This window comes from Plutella xylostella, chromosome 15 (genome assembly GCF_932276165.1).
Source record: "Plutella xylostella chromosome 15, ilPluXylo3.1, whole genome shotgun sequence".
NCBI classification, from domain to species: Eukaryota; Metazoa; Arthropoda; class Insecta; order Lepidoptera; family Plutellidae; genus Plutella; species Plutella xylostella.
The window spans coordinates 6,559,528-6,582,417 of NC_063995.1; the positions used below are offsets into that span (position 1 = coordinate 6,559,528).

General features: G+C 39.9%; 1 protein-coding gene across 2 annotated transcripts in view; it reads right to left on the minus strand.

Moving 5' to 3' along the window:
• LOC105382561 (adenylyl cyclase 78C) overlaps positions 1 to 22,890 on the minus strand; it is a 45,936-nt gene that overhangs the window by 7,769 nt on the left and 15,277 nt on the right. The window contains exons 4-23 of one of the 2 annotated variants that reach the window (XM_048626005.1): positions 14,323 to 14,427; positions 13,624 to 13,702; positions 13,460 to 13,536; positions 12,247 to 12,339; positions 12,121 to 12,184; positions 11,373 to 11,516; positions 9,975 to 10,171; positions 7,895 to 8,087; positions 6,860 to 7,003; positions 6,627 to 6,706; positions 5,955 to 6,104; positions 5,494 to 5,630; positions 3,883 to 4,050; positions 3,352 to 3,460; positions 3,054 to 3,170; positions 2,553 to 2,761; positions 1,845 to 2,033; positions 1,321 to 1,647; positions 798 to 1,032; positions 311 to 431 (exon numbers count right to left, since the gene is read on the minus strand). In XM_048626005.1, coding sequence (XP_048481962.1) covers positions 311 to 431; positions 798 to 1,032; positions 1,321 to 1,647; positions 1,845 to 2,033; positions 2,553 to 2,761; positions 3,054 to 3,170; positions 3,352 to 3,460; positions 3,883 to 4,050; positions 5,494 to 5,630; positions 5,955 to 6,104; positions 6,627 to 6,706; positions 6,860 to 7,003; positions 7,895 to 8,087; positions 9,975 to 10,171; positions 11,373 to 11,516; positions 12,121 to 12,184; positions 12,247 to 12,339; positions 13,460 to 13,536; positions 13,624 to 13,702; positions 14,323 to 14,427 — 2,938 coding nt within the window. The remainder of the gene's footprint in view (positions 1 to 310; positions 432 to 797; positions 1,033 to 1,320; positions 1,648 to 1,844; positions 2,034 to 2,552; positions 2,762 to 3,053; positions 3,171 to 3,351; positions 3,461 to 3,882; positions 4,051 to 5,493; positions 5,631 to 5,954; positions 6,105 to 6,626; positions 6,707 to 6,859; positions 7,004 to 7,894; positions 8,088 to 9,974; positions 10,172 to 11,372; positions 11,517 to 12,120; positions 12,185 to 12,246; positions 12,340 to 13,459; positions 13,537 to 13,623; positions 13,703 to 14,322; positions 14,428 to 22,890) is intronic. The other variant, XM_048626004.1, reaches the window with a different exon arrangement.

The window sequence follows — 22,890 nt, forward strand, 5'->3', positions numbered from 1 at the left end:
GTATCTATATCTATCTAGATTATGGTTAGGGATTTAAGTAGGTACTTATATAAGAAATTAGTTGTAAGATTGAATGTTTAGAGCGCGTCACGCCAACAAACTGTTGTGCAGTTTTGACGTTTTTGTTTTTTGTTACGTGTGTGTGTGTTTGTTTTACAGAATAAATAACTTAAAAAAAAAACTCCTATAAATATAAATAGAACCAAAGTCGTCAATTATGAAAGTAACTCGCAGAAAACATAGTAGTTAAAAAAATATGCATGGCTATAGATGTGAAATAAATTAAAACATAACAATGTATTAGACATACAAATTATCTCGTTGAGAAGGCGCATGCAGTCGACGGCCTTCTGCTCGCTGTAGAACTCGTGGAAGTTGGGGATGCCCGCGAACATCACGCCCACCTCGTCGCGCCACTGAGAGTACAACTCCTGCGCAACATAACGAATTTGAAAATTAGATAAATTGCTGATTTTCATTCTGAATCAATACTTTTCGGAGCTATGAGTGTAATTTTGACAAACTTATATTACCCCTCTCTTTCGATGGGGTTAAAACTGAATTACTGGCTTTTCAGATTCTTCTTAGCGTTTCAGTTCGGTAATGTAGAATATATATGTTGCTGGACTAGGTTTTATCGCCGTGGTAAAATAATTATTAGGTTATTGAGATGATGGACAGATATGCACAAAGGTTTCCCTTAAGAGAGCCAGGTGCAGGTACCTACACCCCCACAGAGAATAGAATAGAAAGGAGATGATGGAGATAGTCCTCATAGATAAGAGAGAAACACTTACATCAGGACATCGATCCTTCGACAAGAAATGGTTAACCACGTGATCGGGCAATATGTGCTTGAGCAGACATCTGTTAGTGCGCTGCGTCTCCTTCATCTCCTGCAGGTCGGTCTCAGCCTGCAGCTTCCAGAGGAAGTCCAGCCGTGACGTCACCTCGATCAGCCGCGCGTGGTACACCACCATCACCAGGAATACTATCATCAGGATTAACATCTGCACGTAGAATGGCAGCTCTCTGGAATAAAGGATTAATTATTGACAAGTTGATGGTGGATGTGGAAATGTCGGACAAGCTTAGCGCTGGTTGGATATACATATTACCTATAGTCATTGTGTAGATTGCTTGAGGCTATTTCCGTGCTTCGGTAATCGGATCCCGACACATTGGGTATAGCTAATGCTTCTACTGATGGAGTGGCGAGATTGATAAGGCGCGAATAAAGGTATTGGACAAAGCGGAGGATAAACTGCTGGTCAGATATGAGTATGTACCTACCTATGCAATAAAGATAAGTAGACTTACGCGTTAGCCCCCTGCCAGTCGAAGTAGTAAACGTCATAGTAGGTAAGCAGCAGGCCAGCGTAGATGGCCACATTCACAAATGCCAGGAGCGTCTTGATCAGGTAATACAACTTGAGGATCGAAGTCAGCGCCACCAGGCAGATTATCCACGTAAACACCACATATTCAGGGCGGTAGCATTCGCCGTTTATTGCCTCTTCTGTATTGAATAGGTGAATTATGGACTTTCTGAAAGTGGCATTGGATGTGGTGTTGTTGTTTGTAGTGTTGTTACTGGTTGCTTCTGTTTCTGGGAAGGAGTCTGGGCAGACGTAGAGTTTTATGGTGCTGAAAATTAAATTATAAATATATATTATTTCCTCGTACATTATACTGTCAGAGCAAGAGATTTTGATTAACATTTTGATGCAAGCCACCTTAAATGATTACAGTCGTCGTCGTCACATAACACATTTTATTATGCTGGATTTGCATTTCTTATAAGTTTCGACCATTCACAGCCATGTAACAGTACCACGACTCACCTAGAAATAGACATGACAGTGATGAAGGTGCAAATGTGCACGCTGCGGCGCATGCGCGAGCCGCTGATCCACGACGACACCATCTTGAGCTTGGGCAGCTTCACGTTGAACTCCTCCAGCATGATGATGGTGAATGACAGCGCGAGGGGAATCGTCATCAACAGCAGGATCAGCACCAGGAACTTGCAGCTGGGTAATACGACAAATTTGCATTATGCCCAGTTTCCCGATACTCAATTAGATAATTAACACTATTTGACGGACTGTTAAGGTAAGCGAGTGTTCCATCATGCTTTAACAAAGCGTTAATTCCCTTAATAGGTTGTTAAACCAGGTACGGTTTGAACTTCCAACTAGACAGTCTGCCTACAAACTGATGCAGGAGTTGTATTGTTAGCCGAACAACTTTTGAAAACTTTTTAGAAATCTTCATGGTAAACAGCCATGTTACCATAAAACGACAAATTATGCCAAGTCTCACCGCTAAAATTATTCAGAAGGCCTAGCACGGGGTACAAGACGCTCACGTCAGGACGTGGCAAAAGTTTTCCTTCGCACTCGCTCTTGAAGCCGCGCGATGTGACTATGTGAGTGAGCGCGACGAAAAACTTTTGTCACGTCTTGGCGTGCGCGTCTTGCGTACCATGCTAGGCCTTCGGAATGACAATATGAGTGGCTACAGCCTAGTACAGACTTTAAAAAACTCACTTATAATGAATAACATAATGCACGGCAACAATGAACAGCCACAGTATGAGGCAGCACATGAGGTTGGACTTGAAGGTGCGTTCCTCGAGGCACGTGAAGCTGAGCTCCAGCGAGGGCTGTCGGAACCGCAGCGACCACGGCGCCATCTCGCGGCACCGCATCTCGCGGTTGCTGCTCACTTCTATGGAGTGGTTTATTATGTCTTCTTCCTGAAAATAGAATATAGAATCTTAGAGACTGGTACAACATCAACACACATCCTTGCTGCGAGCAGCACGGCATAAGCGAGTGACGAAATAAGCCAATGATTGGCGACTATCGATACGAGATTGGACTCCAAGGAAAAGCGGTGTGATGTAACGGGTCGATGGTGCGGTGATACAGTTATTAGGGGATCTTAAATTAATCTGTAACTACGAGACACAACAAGAAGTTTCGGCTTTTAGCCGAAGCTCCGATCTTTGTTTCAGCTACAAGTATTCTATGAACAAACTGACTTACCTCCACAAGTGCTGGCACTTCGTCGTTATCTGGACCTTGTTCTATGTCTTCTGCTTTCGTTCTGAATCCGCGTCCACGGTTTAGGAACCCATTAGCTATAACGTGGCTAGTGTAGTACTGAAATGTAACGTTTCATATTATCTAAACATTTTATTGCACACTTATTGCAATTATCCACAAATTATACCAACTGGGGTTGTGGAGCAAGTGCCTGTGGCATTTGCTAGGGCTTTATAACTGATATGGTTAATGGTTAAATGTATACAGTCATGGAATATTATGGTTTATGGTATGTTACGTTTTGGAAGGGCAGCTCCGGCGTCCAGTCCGTGGTGGTTTCGTCGTCGATGCTGTTGCTGATGCGCCGCGGGGTGGTGTCCACTGTCGGCTGAGTCGGGGGCTGGATGCTGGAATATCATTATTGACTTATGTGTGTTACTTTCTAGAGGTATGGCAAAATCTACCATCTAAAGATATTTCTAACATAGACATCTTCCAAGAAGCTCCAAATCAATTGGTCCTCGGCCTTCTTAAGGCCTCAATCGTATTGCCTATATACCTACCAACCCGCCTGCCGAGCATGGAGATTTCCACGTCGAGTCGGCTTATATCCTGCGGTGGACTACTTACGGGCTGTGTGTTTATGCCTAGTTTCACCATAGTCTGTTAGATCATTAACACCCCTGTTACATTGCAATGTCATCAATTATACGTCATCTCTATATTCAATTCTTGACAGATGTGTCAAAAGTCAACAACTAATCCCTTGTTATGATCTAACAGAGTATGGTGAAACTGGTGCATAATGTCAAAGAACGTAGTAGCTTACCTCGGCTTGGACCTATGCCTAGTCCGGCGCGGCAGCTCGGTGGTCTTCACCAGGTAGGTGGTGATGCCCTGGTCGCGCAGGTACGCGTTCCGAGTCTCCCCCTCGCCTGGTTCCACCTCGAACGCATTGTCCAGGCACTCCAGCGTCGCAGCTGAGATGTGCACGCGACTGGAACAGTTGGGAGATGTTTTTTATTGAAGTTGATTTTATGATAGGGTACTAAAGCAGGTTGTAATGATCAGTATTCACAGATACGACCCACATCCACAACTACTCAAAATAGCACACATAATCAGAAACACGTACGGGCATAGTTTCATACGCCCGTACGGTCATAGCATCTGAGCCCATCTCCGATGACTCTGCTTCCGGTATTTATTCACAGTTTTTTTTTAACAAGGTAGAAATAGCTTTCTTATATATGCTGTACATAAACTGTTATTATATTAGTCCAGTCAAGGAATGAGGTGTAGAGTGCGTGAGCAGGTAACTAAGCGATTCCTTCAGAAACTTGTTCAGGGGGCTTAGGTTGTTAACATACCAAAAGTCCTGACTCCTAGGTGATGAGCGGGGGGGAGGAGGGCGGGATAAAGGTACGAATTTTTGGTTTTTTGCTTATATCTCAAAAACGGTGCATCGGAGACAAATATTATGAACAAATAAAATGGAGCTCTTAAAATTATCTAAAACTTTTATATCATATGTTTTTTTCTTATTCCTAACCGTTTTCGAGCTATTACCCTCGGAAAAAGTTGAAATTTATAAGAAAAATGTATTCATGTCAAAAAAATTATAAACATTGCATCATATTGTCTTAACCTATTCATAAACGAAAAAAATGAAGAGGAAAGAAGTTTTAGATTTTTTATTCCCTTTTAGAATATATTACATATGCTGGTCAATGTCCAACCCGCCTAAAGTTAGAGCTATTTTAAACTTGCATTTTGGTAAAGTCACTGACATAGCTCACCGAATTAGTAAGCTTAAGTGTGAGTAAAATAGCTGTAACTTTAGGTGGGTTGAACGTTAACCAGCATATGTGTATATATTCTAAAAGGGAATTTAAAAATCTACAACTTCTTTTCTATAATTTTTTTTTCATTTATGAATAGGTTTAGACAATATGATGCAATGTTTATGAATGTTTTGACATGAATACATTTCTCTTGTAAATTTCAACTTTTTCCGAGGGTAATAGCTCGAAAACGGTTAGGAATCAGAAAAAAACATATACTATAAAAGTTTTAGATAATTTTAAGAACTTGATTTCATTAGTTGAAAATATTTCTCTCCGATGCACCGTTTTCGAGATATAAGCTAAAAACCAGAAATTCGTACCTTTGTCCCCCCCTCCTCCCCCCCGCTCATCACCTAGGAGTCAGGACTTTTGGTATGTTAACAACCTAAGCCCCCTGAACAAGTTTCTGAAGGAATCGCTTAGTTACCTGCTCACGCACTCTACACCTCACTTTGACTCATTTATTGACTGGACTATATATACTATTGATCGTTATGTTTGAGTTTATTGGGTTGTAAAATTGTAGCATGATTACGGTCATTTGTTCTAATCCTTGGCAAATAATTGAGCTACACTTGAATTACAATCCTCACCCGGGCAACCCGGCGCTCTCCATGTGGTTGGCGAGCGTGACGTCCTGCGACCACAGGTCGAACTGCCACTTGAGCAGCCCCAGCACGCCGCACAGCACCGCGCCGCTGTGGATACCGATGCGCATGTCTAGGTCCACCTGTGGGTGAGAACAGGGGTGTTGTTGGGGGTAACGGTAACGGAACGTCACATAAAAAAGTCTTGAGACAAGCTGAAATGGCATTTAGCCGGCTAAAGGCTCGGTCTGACAGCGGGCGGGGCAGGATGGATGGCGACGGGACGGTGTCTCTACTAGCGTGCGGCCAAGTGATTACATAGATGGAGTTTCATATGAGACGCCATAGATGCCGCCATCACACGCCAGGTAGAGATTACAAACATATATCAATAGTGGTTGGAAGAAGAAGGCTCAGGATAGAAAGGTGTGGTACTCCTTGGGAAAGAGGTTGATTGTTTTTGATACCTGTGCGTTGTAGCGCACGTCGCGGATGGCGCGGATCATGTGCAACCCCATGTTGACGCAGCAGTGAGCGTGGTCGGCGCGCGGCTCCGGCAGCCCCGACACGCAGAAGTAGCAGTCGCCGAGCAACTTGATGCGCAGGCAGTGGTTCTCCTAAGGGACAACGGTCAAGGTTTTGACAAAAAAAATACAAAATTTGAATAGAACCCATTATTACCGTAGCAATTATGTACCGACATGTAAACTGACTACCGTTAATTTATAGGCATAAACTGAATTTTATAAAAGGTTTTCCTATATCAATTTTGTACATTGTAATATAAGATTTTGATTACGCCCAACGTAGTTGTTGCGCAAAAATACTGCGTAGAAAATATGGTGTTATTAGCTTACGTTATTACTTCATAATAAGTTTCATAACTATATTTTTTTCGTCCAACAAGAGTATCTAAGCCTAGGCTAGGACAAAGTTGACACAAAAAGTTAGTCGCTCGGCATAGTTAGCCGCTTTATCAACGAAAGCTTAATTTCGGGTACCCTAGTCCCTAACGAGTGGCTAACTTCCAAATTAGTTTTGTTATGAAATGAAAATGGAACGGTATTATATAGTAAAGTACCTAAGCAATAAGAAAGGCGAAAATAACTAAGTAAAAATATCGTAAGTATTGTACTTACCGAAGCCAATCTATCAAATCTTGCGAAAAGTTCGTTGAGTAGTTTGACTAGTTCTTGTGCGCTACACTTACTGGAAAGTTCTGAAAAATATATAGTAAAACTCCATTAATTTTACTTAAAGTTGAGTAAAATTGATACTTTCAGGTTTCAGGCGCTTTTAGAAATGTGGGTGCTGAAAAATAGTAAACAACTGGGTAGGTACAGGTCGGTCAATATTTTAGTAAACATTTTACCTGTAAATCCTTTAATATCGGCAAATAAAATTGAAACATCTTGATGTCTTTGTATGTAGAAATTGTTGAATTGTTGTTCTTGGAAGTCTCCCTTCACTTTGGACACGTGATTGTAAATCTCCTTCGCCAAAAAGTCTGGTATCACTGCAATAAATAATGAATGAGTGTAAAGTGTGTCAGTATGAATACAGAATCATGTGGCGAGGAAATGCAAAATGTATTTCTGCATGTGAAATACGAGTGCAATGTTGGTAGGTAAGTAAACACAATTCTCAAATAGAAATCTTCAAGGACGCACGTTGTATCAAATAAATTATGTATTTCCTAGTGATATTGTAAATTGAAAGTTGGAATAGGAAATGTTGCTTATTTATTTGTAGGTTCGAAATATGCAACATATACCTATTAGACCTGTTATTTTTAATATAACGTGACAATAATCCCGTGGGTGCTAATGTAAAAACGAAAAAGCTTGAAAGAGCTTTTTCTCATCTTCAGAATTTATGAAGATATACGTCTGGACTAGCTTTCTCGTTCAGATTCCCATGAGGGTATGTTGTTGCTTGTTCAACATTTATAAGTCTATGTAAGTGAGTCTAGAATTGTAGAGGATAAGGGTACTTCGAGAAGATGAGCCACTTAAATTACTTATACTGATATCATAATCATGAACTACTTTAATCACTGGTAACTTTACCTCACCAGTCGAAACTATACTTCTTTTAGGCATAACATTGGATAAACAATCAGAAGTTTTAAAATTCCCGTCCAGACCCTTGCGCCACCTAAACGCCTATTAAACCATACCCACCCGACTGAAACAGCCTCCAGTGCCTATCGCTCTCGCGCTTGGTCCTCTGTCGGGTGACCATGGACCAGTGTGTCTCCAAGGAAGGCCTTGCGCTGCCCCCTGTCCACCTTGTCCACCAGTCCAAACTAAATCTCTTCTAGGCATAGCATTGGATGGATCAGAATGGCTTATGATTCCCGTAAATTCTTCTGTTCGCTATCACATAAACGCGTTGTAAACCTCACCCGACTGAAACAGCCTCCAGTGCCTGTCGCTCTCGCGCTTGGTCCGCTGTCGGGTGACCATGGAGCGGTGCGTCTCGAGAAAGGCCTTGCGCTGCCCCCAGTCGGCCAGGTACTTGGCGTACATGCCGGCGAAGTTGACGGCGCTGTACAGCAGCATGTTGCCCACCAGCATGCGCACGCCGCAGCTGGATGCCTGCGGGGGTACAGGTGAGGGTAAGAATAGAATATGACTTTATTGAACACCACATGAATCTACAAAAACTACTTATAGACTAGAAACAATGCACACTAGGCCACCTATCGCTAAGAGCCATCTCTTACAGACAATCTACGTTTAAGGGCGCCTTCAAATTAGTCGCTAAGTGTCGCGCGACTGCAGCGCTGCAGCCGCGCTGCTGTCAAAATCCATATAAATTTTGTAATTTAAAAGATGCGCGACTGCAGCGCCGCAGCAGCGCTGCAGTCGCGCGTTAATAATTTATATGGAATTAAGACAGAAGCGCGGCTGCAGCGCTGCTGCGGCGCTGCAGTCGCGCGACACTTAGCGACTAATTTGAAGGCGCCCTAAGGGCCAATTCAGACGTACCACAACCACACCACAGCCACAACCAGACCACAACCACGCCGTGTGGTCGGGCGTATATTTTGTATTGAAAATGAATAATCCAATTCACACGTGCCACATTTTGCCGTTGTCATCGACCACCTGTGTAATACGACCACATCGCGTCGGCAACGCCGCCACGCGGCGGCGGCACAGCGGCCACCTCCTCTCCCTATTAAATGCATACGACCACGTGGTTACCACATCGCAACGACAGCGACAACACAACCACATCGACATTTTGTCGCTGCCACAACGCAACTGCAAAAAGCCGCTGTCACACTATTCACACGTAACCACAGCTTGACCACATTATGTCGCTGCGACGTGGTGTGGTTGTGGTACGTGTGAATTGACGCTAAGCTTCGTTAAGGTGACGCACCTTCGGGGTTCTACACAGTGTTGCAGAAAAGGTATGGAAAATGGTTGAATGAGTGGTTAATTATGAACAACTTTTAAATTTACCTAAGTTCTACTTACTTAGAAGTTTTTGTAAATTTGGCTTCCTCATAAACTTTGTCACGTGACTTTACTATGGATCATTAACTAGTTAAGTATCTTGATTAACTTAATATAGTTTTCAACAGGGAACAACAGATTGAAAGTTATTAAAGTAAATAATTTAAACTCTAATATTTGTTCAATCGGGTAAAACCACATGTGATTACTGAGTTAAACAGTTTTCTTTGTGCCAGAGTCAACCGCAGCCGCGAGCGGGCGGCACGCTGGAGGTAATCGGAAGTTCACTATAATAACGCTTGTTTTGTTGTAAGTAGTATGTAAGTGTGACGATGATATTATTATATATATATATATATATATATATATATATATAAAATATTATTTTAGTTAAGTATAGTATGTATTAGGTTTATGTATTGTATATGTATGTAACTTATAGGTATATATTTATTATACATGTATTATATACAAGTAAGTGTATTCTAGTGTTTGTAGGTATTTTTATAAAATTATCTTTCCTCTCAGTCTTTCGCACTACCTATAACTTTCTCCACAACACCCAAGGTTAGCTGGAAGAGAATGCTGTTAGCATTAAGTTCGCCTATGTACATAATTTTATTATTGTGCAATAAAGTATTTAATAAATAAATAAATAACGCTATGAACAATATAATAAACTGCGATGTACCTACCTACATTATGTTATTCATTTAGTAGCTATGTTACAAGGAGATAAGGGATAAGGTATTCTATTGAGGATACAAATGGACATAAAAAAATAATGGTTTGTATCAGCCTTAGAGCGAATACTTACAAAGAGAAAATTGGTTACCAGCGTCGACCGCTTCTTCTATGTATGTTTTTCTTGCGCTTTTCAACTCTGATTCGACCAAAGTCTGAAACTAATATCTACGCATGTCAGTTACCAGCGTTCTCTCTGCATAGGTATACAAGTAGCCTTAATTTACTTCATAGCCGTCTACAAAAGCTGCATGTTCCGGCTCCAACACTTACAGCTTGCGGGTGTCTGTCCATGATCTCCCGTATGTCCACGGCGGTGGCCAGCACGTGCGACACGGAGCTCAGCCATCCAATCACGATGCACCAGCCGAGGGACAGCGGCAGCATGGCGTAGGGCACGAACACTATGAACAGCATGTACCACACCTGGTGCTCGGGCGCCTGGAACCCGATGCCTTGCCCGCTGAGCGCTGTGGGGTTGGGAACGAGAGTGAGTGAGTACTACTTCTACAGAATACTACAAACATGATCATACATATTGTATGTATGGATTTATTATGTAGAGAATCTCTAGTCCATAGTCCAAACGTGAGCATGTTTATTTAAACCGAAAACATCGAGTAATATTAAACCTATCACGTGCTTCTGGCTACCCTTTCGGCAGTTACCTGAGTCGTGAATATTCGCTAATACTAATAGGTTTGCATCCGAAAAACTTTAATCGATATCTGAAGTGCATGCACGTGCATGTGTGTTGATATTTATCTCTAAGATTAGAAACTGAAACATGATATAGGTACTATAAGTTAGCTATAGAGATGCTAAACCACGCTCTTTCATGAAGGTTTCAATTTACAAGGAGATTAGGTGAGCACGAGGAAAAGCCATTACTGCAAGGTAAATACCAATGAGGCTCTCTTGTGTAGACAAACACCGAGGCGGAGCGGAGCCGGGCATATATTAGCACCTGCGGTGGTGTACAACACTGAGTAATGGACACTAATTAAATTATACCAAACAATAAGATAGATACGTGTGTAACTGATAATTGGGCTCAATTAACCAATCAAGCCTTGTTAGATATCTTCCACTAAGTAATTGAGAGACTCTTCTATTTCATCCATCGATTTAGCTGTGAGTGGAATGCGTGTGGCTAAATTGAACCAGCTTTTGTTACGTTTCGTCACAATGGTTTTCACAGAATCGGACAATAATGTCGTTATGAGACGTTGCTTACTTTTCGCCAAGTTCAATGTGTTCGATATGGAATGGCTTCGCGGTAACACGTACACTTCCTAACACATATTCTTGTCTAAGCACACGTGATATACCGAGAGGCTCCGCATTTTAACGGTTCTGAAAGCGGAGCTTTTAAACTATGAGAGGCACATACCTACATACAATAAGTGTTTCATAATAACTGTATATGATTATGATTACATAAGTGATACTCTTTTCTTCTGTTTACCTAAACAGTTTAAAAGTTCACCAGCGGCAAATCAAGATAGATGTTATTGCGCTTCTTGGGAGGGGCCAACAGAAGATAATTACGAGCTGATGATAAAAAATCCTGTACCTCCTGTAGGTTGGCTGGTAGAAAATTCTTTTAGCATTAAACTGACATTTTGTACTTATACTTGAAGACTTAAATAAACAAATATAAGTACATACCTTGTCCAATGAGCAGGATCCAGGTGCAGGCGGCGGCCCAGTGCAGGTAGTTGTTGGCGAAGCAGCGCCACGAGCCCAGCAGGCACACGGCCACGTTGAGGCACGAGAACGTCACCGTCCACGCGATCTGGTACATCGGGAAGTCTGCACGGGGGAGGATGGTTCATTCACGCATCATCCGTTTTACAGGATCCGATTTTACGTCAGTGGCGAGCTAGCTAGACTGGTTTGCCACCACGGTGAAAGGATAGACCAGTCAGGTAATCGTCAGCCGCAGGCTACCTACGACACGGAACGGTTATAGGAACAGGTACATGATAGGTTACTCGAGGCGACTACTTTAGTGCACTTAATACGATAAAACGGATCCTTAAAACAAATGATGTGTGTGTGTGAATTAACCCATTAAATTACACAAGGTGACGGTGGAAATTAATCAGTGAACTTCTCGAAGTAGGTCAATGTCCTGCCCAAAATTATGCACTGGATAGACTTCGGAAAGTTCAATGATAAAGTTCTGCCGTCTAGAATGTTTCAGGAAACAACACTGAAATAAGGTTCGTTATTGCTTACAAGAAATCTGCGAGTTCAGTAATTTGTTTTTATGCTTGTTTGTTTGTTTGTTATGTTATGTATGTTTTAAAAGTTTTACTATGTGGTTTGACTTGATCACTCTGAAAATACATCAATTTAGTACATTTATCGCTTTTATTTAAAAAACCATTGCTACTAAGGATAATGTACTCACCATCACTATTTCTCATGGTTAGCGCGTAAATTTTTGATAAACATATCTGTAAAACAATTGAAATCTAATTTAACAATGTAAACTGGTAATGCGATAGACTTGATTAAATCATTGCAAATAACTCACCTTTAAACATAAATCTACAACGTTCACCATAATTAGAGATTTCTGCCTTTGTCTCTGCGAATACCTTTGATACGAACATTCTAAATTTTCATCCTGAAAATTGCAAAAATTTTAGGCTTAACATTGTAACATTCTTTTAATTTTACCTTTGAAATTAATAGCCGAATTAAGTAGACTATAGGTAGAATGTTAATATTGCGCATTCAGAGATGTGCGAAGAAGAAGGTAAAGGATCCAGGAAAATTAGGTAGTGAACTCATTTCAGGTTTTCAAGCCCCAAGGGATGTCAATGTACAATGTACAAAGTTAGAACTATGCATGCCATATATGCCCAGAGGGTCGCTAACGACCCACTTGAGTTTTTTGCATATTTGCACTTAGAATCTGAATCTTAATCATATCCCAAAGTAAAACAACTTGATAAAAAAACTAGTTATGGGCATATATGGGTTACAGGGAATACCACTTTTATTAATTAACTTTTCTGTCTGCACAAAAACATTGTCTCGCCTAGCCTAGATGTGTGGTGTGTGCTGAGCGGGGCGGGAAAATAAAGCCTCCATATCAGAGATCTATTCTTAGCATTATGATGAAATAACTCTGTGATACATTATCGTTACTGGATAGGGTTTTTATCAACAATTTGTGAAAAATACGTCTATAAATTTTGATGGTAGACGTAGGCAGTTCGTAACAAGAGCTGGGGTTCAAACAAATACGGTTTTATCAAGTAACATGAGTAGCATTTCGGGTTATATCTGATTTATGTATACATGTAACTGAAAATGATTACAGCAGGTATGGAACTTTCGTAACTTGGAGTTTCTTATAAGATACAATAATGCTGAGGCCGGTAGTTAAAGAGTTTTATGGAAGTACCATCGGGTGAAGGGGATAATGATAGTTAAGAATACACAATATAAACTTTCTGAACCTACTCGTAGTGATTGTAGCTATCGGAGTGACAAATGGGGCGTGGTCGAACCCTAATCCTAAAACTCTCGCGAAGTTCCTCAACTATTTGTATCGTCAGCTATCTGATACCCTATTAATGTTGCGCCATTAGGACAGAACAATCTCTGGTGCTTAGGTACATGGAACATAAACAGCGGACCTAGATTCATAACTTTTTAGCAACTTCGGTTAGTAAGCGTATAGGTGAATAGTTGTTGTACATAATTATTATATAAAAGATGAATAAATGATGTATTACCTTAAAACTATTAGTAATGGAAGGCCAGTATATGCCTTTGTAATAACTTCCGGTCTTCAGCATGCCATCGTACGAAACTGGAAAATTTAGTTTTGGGTAAGTACGTAGGTACTACTAGATACTGATTTATAAAGGCACGTTTACATAGGTGTTACAAAACCTACCTGGTTCATCTTCACTTCTAAAAGGATCTATAATGTTTCCAGCTTCTGCACTTGTATCAACATCATCATCACTGACTCTCTGCAAATAATAAACAAAATAATTTAGAAAAGTACCTAGTTAATAATAGCTGTAAAGATTGAAAATAAAAAACAATCACGGACAACCCCCAAGAGAATATTGATAAAATAATAACAAGATGAAAATAAATCTGCCTCGCTAGGTATGTGTAAAATAAATGGATCTATCGGGGGAAATTATCACCACGGACTTGCCAATGTAAGAGCCTTGTTTTCTTTATGCTGTGGTTTTACTATATTGTAGGAAATATTAGTTTAAGTTACTACTTTCGTTCGATAAGTCAGTATTCAACGCTTTCAGTACACTTCACAATTAACCTGGTCCGGAGCGGTGCAGCTGTGTCCTTCACTACTTACAACTAATTACATGGAGTCTTTACCCAGATACTAAGCAAATGACTAGAAGGGCTAGTACGGGGCGCATTTAAGACGTGACAAGAGTTTTGCATCGCGCTCACTCACATCGCGCAGCCTCAAGAGCAAGCGCGACGGAGAACTCTTGTCACGTCTTAACAGTGCCCTGTGCTACAGGGCCTGGTCGTCGGGCGCGGTGCAGCTGTCGCCGTCGCCGTCCCGCCTGCAGCTGTCGCACACAACATGCACTCTCTGTCCCGCTCTGACCTGGTCGTCGGGCGCGGTGCAGCTGGCGCCGTCGCCCGGCAGACGCTCGCCCTCCGGCGCGTGGCTGTCGCCGTCGCCCTCCCGCGGAGACGCCTCCACTGCAGCCTGGTGGGTGGAACAAGCAGCATGGATCAAATATACCACGGCAACAGCTATCTTGGATATGTGCTCAGACACGATCGGTACCGACTTCTTCAGGTCATTGTGATGAGCAAGGTAGAGGGGAAAAGACGTGTGGGCGGAAGGAGAAAGTCGTGGCTCCGTAACATAAGAGAATGAATGGGAGTGGCCAGCGTAGAACAGCTGATACGCTTGGCGAAGAATAGAGAGGAGTATACTCCAGTAGTGGAGAGGCACTAGATGAAGAAGAAGAACAGCTACAGCTGGATGTAAGCTGGTAAGTGGATAAATAAATACTTATGGGCTTTTGACTTAGTATCAGCAAACAATAGAAAATAAAAAGCTCTTTGGGAGCAGTTCCCAGTCTCCACAAATTAGTAGGTATTATCAATCATACTACCTTACAGAATCATGTAAGTATGTACCTACTATCTCCTGAAAGTTGAAAATTCAGTTATTGTTTCTATCTAAGTCAGTAGGTACTTAATTAAACTCAATTTCAGTGAAGCAGTGAGAAGTTGGAGGATTGTGTTGCCTTATTGAATTGACTCTGCGAGCTAGGGAAGGAAATGAAAATTAGTAGCTGTTGCACGTAACTTTCAGAAAACCTAGCTGTTTTGAAGTTGCTCCTTAGTAGAACATTAACTTAGACCTTTCGTTAAAGATTATGTTATTTTACTACGAAAATAAATGTTTTAAGTAAGTGTCACAAATTGTAACTATAGAGCTTCCACTATATTATTGTATTCTTGACGTTTCCTTATGTCTGGTAAGTAAAGTTAGTTTTCCTTTGCAGTCATCAAATATGTATGGGATTTCGACTGTCAAGAAACCAATAATATAATGGACCGAGTATAGTTAGGTAAGTATTTAAATAAAACTCACTTTTATCATCACATTCATTCATCAGAGCAAGAGCTGATAATATTCCAAACCATCATCACATTCTTGTAAACCTTAATTGTAATCATAATCTGTTTTATCTAATAAGTAACTAATCAAATATTTCCTGTTGATCCCGATGAATGCTTAATCGTCACGGATACGGTTTATGGCAGGCTGAAGGCACGCTCTTACATATAATACAGGGTGTTGTAAAAAGGGCAAGCAGAGGGGGAGACACAACATGCGTGTAAGTTACAACATAATTATATCACGTTACTATCCGAGTGGCTGTACGTGTAATAAATAGATCACGGCTGATTCAAAATCAAAGCTATGCTAATGATGATGATGTGATTGAACGCAGTGAGCCGTCGCGTCTCCAAGTCGATCAACGTGCGCTAACCAGGTGGTGGAAACTGAAGCGGGGCCTCGCGGTAATGCTGCTGAAAGTTTATCAGTGGGGACGATACTGAAGGCATACATTTTAATAAATTCTAGCACTGTCAAAACATACATTTGGGTGAAAAATTAGAAAGCAATGGAAGATTTGTCAGATGTTCAATATCTAGGATAATATAGCTACCGCGAAGTACTGTACAAAATATTTATGCGAAACAGACACTTTTTGACTTGATAGACTAGAAACATGCGTGTAAGTCCCACGAAACTTATGTACTACGTGCTTAATAACGTCGGCTTTGTATACATATTTTGGAATATAGATGTGCTTAGAGCATGTAGCTTGTTCCTACCTTCAGATATTACAAAAGTAATTAATTATGGATGGAAAAGATAATATAATTAAGTCACAATGGAAGTAGGTAACTAAATTAATACCACCTATGTAAATGTTTAGATAGTTAACTTAATTGCATTATTGAAGTACCTACAAATTACTTTAGGTTCCTAACCAAAGGCGGAAGTTGTCGGGACGTAATAATTATTATACAACTTGATTTTGTACCTGTAAAAATATATTTTTTGTTCATCATTCATGCTCTGAAAGTAGTTTGGAATCCTATGAATTCCCTGAAAACAAACATGAAAGGAGGTCCTTGGGGAATGTAGTATAGGTAATAGCATTATGTCACAAGAATGGCTGCCTTCTTTATGATGACGATGACGCTAATCATGACTGATTAATGGGTAATTAAATTAATAATTAATCATGACTACCTAAGTCATGTCATGTGCTTAATGAATTGGACTATAGCTGAGTTGCGCTACGTAGGGAGATAGACCAAGATTCACGTGATACATAGATATAGTACTTTAGCATTAATATTTACTATGTAGGGTTTACCTTCACCTGCTAAATGCATTATTGAAAAGTTCGACCAAGTGATGGAACATTTTATCTGGGAAATTCAATAACAAAATATATTAAACGTTACATAATTGCATGTTCTGCGGAATAGAATAGAATCGTTTATTTGTATGAAACATAGGTTTACAGGTTTATATCACACAGTTACTAAATAGTTTATTACTTCTATGATATATAATACTTATACCTAAACTATACTGCCAAAATAAAGTAGCTGACCGCTTCAGCAGTCTTACACCCGTTGTGTACATAAATACCTAGGTTCTAACTACAAAAAGCTATGACAAAATCACCCAGATTTATTCCCAGCCTGACCTAATTGTATTCCTCATTCTTATTCAGAAAGAACGGGGGAACGGATTCGAGTGTTTGTAATCCCGTGTGGGCTTCGTATGGGACTAGTTATTATTCTGTGGTATGGGCAGCCCATTATGATGCAGATCGATACACACCTGTAGATAACAGTGGACACGACACTAATGCGTTTGTTTAGTGATACCATTATCTATCTGTATGTGGATTCGTGTGCCCTACTCGCAGTCTGGGACACTGAATAAGTAGGCACATTGACATACATAAATATGAAATGGCTCTTTATTTAGCTTACCTATTTAATACAACGGTGGCTGTTGGATCCTAATGATTTTGTAACACATTCGTGCATACCTAAGTTACAAGCAATATGGTAAAGGTTGATTAGTATTCCATAAGCTAGGTCATTATTTTCATCCACACAAATCGAAATAAAACATTCAATGAATATCTAAATAATAAATTGACAAGTATTTTAGGCACACAGTTCAGATAAATCAGATATGGCGTCGACGTAGAAGGCGGAATAATTCTCAATAATATTTAATTTATTCCGTCGATTCCAGCTTTCAGGAGGCACGCGACCATTTTTACAAATGTAATAGATTGCTTAAATGAAAACAAGACACGTGTATTCAGAGACGGGGCCATGTTCAACAGAAATCACGCGCTAGTTGACTATAACTTAGCTTAATGCACGAGTGGATTGATTGATGAAAATATGTCGGACACATTCAGTCGCCGTTCGGTTCGCGAACTGACGGAAAATTTCATATACTTAGGGTGGGTTGCATCAACATCCCGGTTATCGTAATAGTTAAGGTTAAACTTAGCAATGACAGAGTCGTTACAGTTAATATTTTACTGTAACGTGTTGCACCATCAAATCGTCGGTCATTGTTAATGTTATTAGGGTTGCTTTTCGTTTGAGACATAATTATCCCCAAAGTTATTGTGGGAAACGTTTTTATGTAAGGCAATACCAAATCTAGCTGTCGGACTGAAGCCGTCACAGAGTACATTGTAGCCGTCATTCTCTGTCAAAGCACTCAAAGTCAACATGTCATAGGAACTAAGTCTGTTGTTCCTCCAAATATTGACCAAAAGATTATCATCAATAAAACCCGCGACAAAGTAGACTCTAATAAGCCTTTATTAAGAGCGGTGGTAGCTCAGTCGGGTAAGCGCCCGCTTCTCACGCCAGAGATGCGGGTTCGATCCCGGCGCTGACATGTACCAATGAGTTCTTTTAACATAAGTACAATGTATACCATCGCTCTTACGGTGAGGAAAATATCGTGAGGAAACCTGCATATCTAGATTTAGCACATCTAGATATGTGAACCCACCAACCCGCAGTGTACCAACGTGGTGGAGAAATGGTCCAAGCTTTGGAAGGCAGTTTAGACCTTGGGGATATGCACAAAGGTTCCATTCGAGAGAGCCAGGTGCAGGTACTTACACCCCCAGAGAATAGAATAGAAAAGAAGCCTTTATTATTAATTATCTTATTAATTAATTCTTAACAAGTTGAAATAAAAACTAACGATGTAATCTATTAAAATAATTATTTATTGACATCCTTCGATTATGCTCATCATTCCTGTTAACTGCATAGACAGGTTCCTCTTCATCAGATGATGAATCATCATAAAAAACCTAGCTGGTGGTACAGCACAGGGTCTCTATTTTGTTTACATAATATATTATGCAGCTATGCCGTAGCCACAATAATGGGCTGCACTCTTCTTAGTTCTGTCCTTATTTTCATTGATATATTTCTGTATTTGAGTGATTGCAAAATTTCTGAAAACAAGGTTATTCAATTAAAGAGTTACGTAGGTTACTTTGATATTAGATTGCTGCGCTGGACCGGCAACCGGCAGGTAGCCGGTAGTGGCTGGATAAGGAAGGCCGAGGGCACAGTGTTGTTTCGCTCCTTGGAAGAGCCCATGGCTAGAAGTGGACGCTTATTTGGTGGTGAAGATGATCATTACACCTACAACATAATAATAGGTGCACTTACTTCGTCTTTGGAGACAGTAAGAAAGGTTCTAGTTTTAAAGCCAACACACGAGCCACATTTTTGAGACCTGGAACCTGCGAATCTATCAGTTCTCTGAAAGTACACCTTTCTCTTCATATTTCGTAAGTTCCGTACTTACTCCACCTCAATCTCAATTTCTGAGGAACTTGTTTCAAGCACTATTTCACGTAGAAGCGACATGATAAGAATTATTGAATATTAATATTTGTACGTAATACTGTTACTTTGAGGTTATACAACGGGTTTGACAGCTACCTGACTTTAACTTTAACAGTAACCGGCCAACATGGGGTGGTTATGGTTATCGTTAAAGTTATGACGTCATTTTAACCATAGTTGAATGGTGCAACCAATTTTTCGCTTAACCGATGCTTTGACAGACGATGTGACGTTTGTAATAGTTAAAGTTAAATGGTGCAACGCACCCTTAGTTAGGTTAGCCTTCCTGCCGCTATAGATTGGCAAGTTGCTTGGCGACCCTCCTTGCGGGGTGACAGACGCGGAGGGGACGCGGTACCCAAGACGACAGCGGGTAGCGGGAGGGGGAGGGGTGAAGGGCAACGCGTGCACTGCATGTCATTGTTACGGCAGTATCGGCCGCGCAGCCGAGGCGGCCACATGTCTTATATAGTCTGTCATAATTTGAGTGCGACCCACATGAGATCATTGATCCTGAGACCATTAGTCTTAGGATGAGTGTTGAGGCATTTTTAATATTATCATTATATTATTATTAGGTATCTATAATTCGTCAACAAAATAACGTTAAAAACAACAAATCGTATAATGTCTCAATATAGGGGCTTCTTGTAGAACAGCGTACCGGATCAGTCATGCTACGCGGCTAAAGGTTGGTACTGCGCAGTCAGATACGAAAAAGTAAACAACAAAGACGAAGAGTCCATATGACAGTGCGTCAGTTGTCAGTTCTTGTAACTAGGAAAGCAACCAAAATTTATGTGATTTAATGAAAGTAATTAATGAGCAAAACACAGAGAAAAATTACAAAATTGATGAAATTTTGAAAGAAAATGGTCATATCGTGCTTCGCCTACCCCCATACCACCTGGAATTAAATCCTGTTGAACTTGTGTGGCGGTACGTGAAGGGCGAGCTCGCAAGAACGTCGATTGACTCTAACTTATATAAAGAGATAAAAGACTTTGAGTTGCTTTTCTCTAATTATTCGCCTGAAAAGTGGAGAAATTGTGACGACCATGTCATAAAAAATTAAGACGAATATTATAAATCTGATAGAGCATTTGACGATGTATTAGACAGGTATGTTATTGTTTATTTATAATTTAATGTAAATTAAACATAAAATATTATAGGTGTACACTGAACTAATATGACTGGCGTACTCTAGTACATTATACTTCAAAGTAGGTATAATGTTTTTTGGTTTTTGTCTTAGATTTATAATTGAAGTTAATGAAAACGATGATGAAGATGAGGATGACGACGACGATGAACAAGTTCAAACAGAGAGTGAACATGAAAGTGACATGGAAATTGATTTATAAAATAAAACACTTTTACATAAATAAATTCAAATTGGTAAGTAGATATTCTGAAGGTAAACATCCAAATTTTAATGCTGTCAAACTATAAATTTTAAGCTAAATATGACATTTACGGGAACACTCATAGAATAAAATTTTACTTACGTCAGAAATAGTTACAAGCTATCGCGAGATTAATCCGGGCACACTTTTCTACGTGTGTAGCATGTCGTGCTACCTCGCCCCCGCCACTTCTTTCACCCCGCAAGGAGGGTCGCCAAGTAACTTGCCACATTATAGTTCCCCATGCTGTCGCAAAAAGTTACATTCGCCCTCTAGCCATATATATAGTATCATAGTATGTGTGTAAGCCAAAAAGGCATTTATAAGTAACTTTTGAAAATTAACGCAAAAAACAGTTCTCCTCCGTAGTATACTCTTTTGCGAATTTGTGCGAAACAAAATTTGCTTTAGATGAGCCCTTGAGTAACCACCGCGGCTTACGATACCACTTTTGCAACACTCTGTAGGTATAAGAAACTTTCATATAACACACAAAAACAACTGTAACCAACGCGTTTACTATAATTACACCGAGCCGGGCGGCCGAGCTAGGCTTGTTTTGAAGCAAAGCCTTTAATGTTAGTTTTCGCGGTCAATTTAGCAGCCGAGCGCGCTGACCGGAAACTGATGCCTGAAACTGAGCTATTGGAGGCTGAGCCGCTGAAAACTAACCCTTTCGTGAAATTAACAAGAAATACATACGCGCATCAGATAGAGATAGGAGGGATAAAACACATAGGCAGTTTTTGTTGATTCTACGTCTCATATCTGGTGTAGTACTTACCTTGTTAATGTATATTTTTTACATGATATATTATTAGGTTTGGATTGTATAATATAATAATACATCTTTATTTAAATACCATACTTAATCTAGGTGTAAATGACTGGAAAATCTTTTAAAGTATAGCACCAATCTTCTAACGTAGAGATAACTCTTACACACAAGATTAATTTAAAGAAAAAGAATATCTAGGTATATAATTAAGTTAGGTACATAAATGTATAATTTTTATAATTTTCTGGTAATTTCTTCAACGAATGTTTATTATATTTGAACTAAGTACTAGAAAAGATGTTACATACTTACTTACATATCATACATAATATTGTATACTTATATGGATTAATCAGGGCATAATAATATATAAAGTATCTACCCTGCCAATTCGATAGCGAAATGCGATACAACTGCGAGTCCGCGACAGCTGACTATGACGTAGTGACATGCATGACTTGCCGGCACGACAGATCGACAGCATGTATTTGACATGCTGTCACTGTATTACAAGACTTGTATGAATGTAAAACGAGATGTGGACAATACAAGATAGGAAGCTTAGGATTAGCACATATACCTACCGACAAATAAATATGAAAAGGTGATTTAAATCTTTTTTAACTGCCATTAGTTGAGACTTACTACATACAGGCTAATTAAAAAAATATGTATTAATAAGCTCGGCACTTAATGCAATCATGAAATGAACCCTTCAAGACATAGTGTCGTGGCAGGTCACAAGACTGCTGTATGCAATAAATTAACCCATCATTTATCAAACACATGGCGTTAATTGCTCGTTAAATTAACAATATTTCGCGTTGTTATCTTCGCTGTTAACGACTGGGTAGATGCTTCAGAATAAATCATCAGCAATTGGACGCCTTCAGTGGCTCATAAAATAGGATACGGGTTAAACATCAATGCAACATAAACTGATTATAACCTAACTACTTATAGGGAACGATCTCTAACATAAAATTATAATTTGCTGCTATTACTTGATTATAGAGCATATTCTTATAATTTATAAAGGAAATTAAAAAAATATATATACTTTACTTTGTTACTAAAGTACAAGTAAAATAATAATGAGATACCATATTGCATATGCGAGTGAGTAGTATAAGCAGCGATATACCGTAGGTACCTATTACCTAACCTAAGGTACCTCCCTAACCCAGAATCATATTTTATCCAAGTCATATTCCTCTCACTCGAGGGCCCGAGGCACGTCCGATGAGACCAACTTTAAATAAATTATTTAAATTATTATTACAGACAGGTACATTAGCGAAACTGAAACTTTTCAGACCCTATTAGCACAGGATGTATTAAAAAAACGTTCTTTTGGGAATAAAAGCACGAGAAATATACATAAGTCTTTTGTAAATTCCTTTTTAATTTCAGAGTCAAACAAAGGGGTTCGCCTACTGCTAAGACTAATATTTGATGCTAGTTGTTTCCGCGATCTTCGATTCACCTTAAAAGTTTTTCCATAAAAGGTAGCCTATGTTCTTTGTCAGGG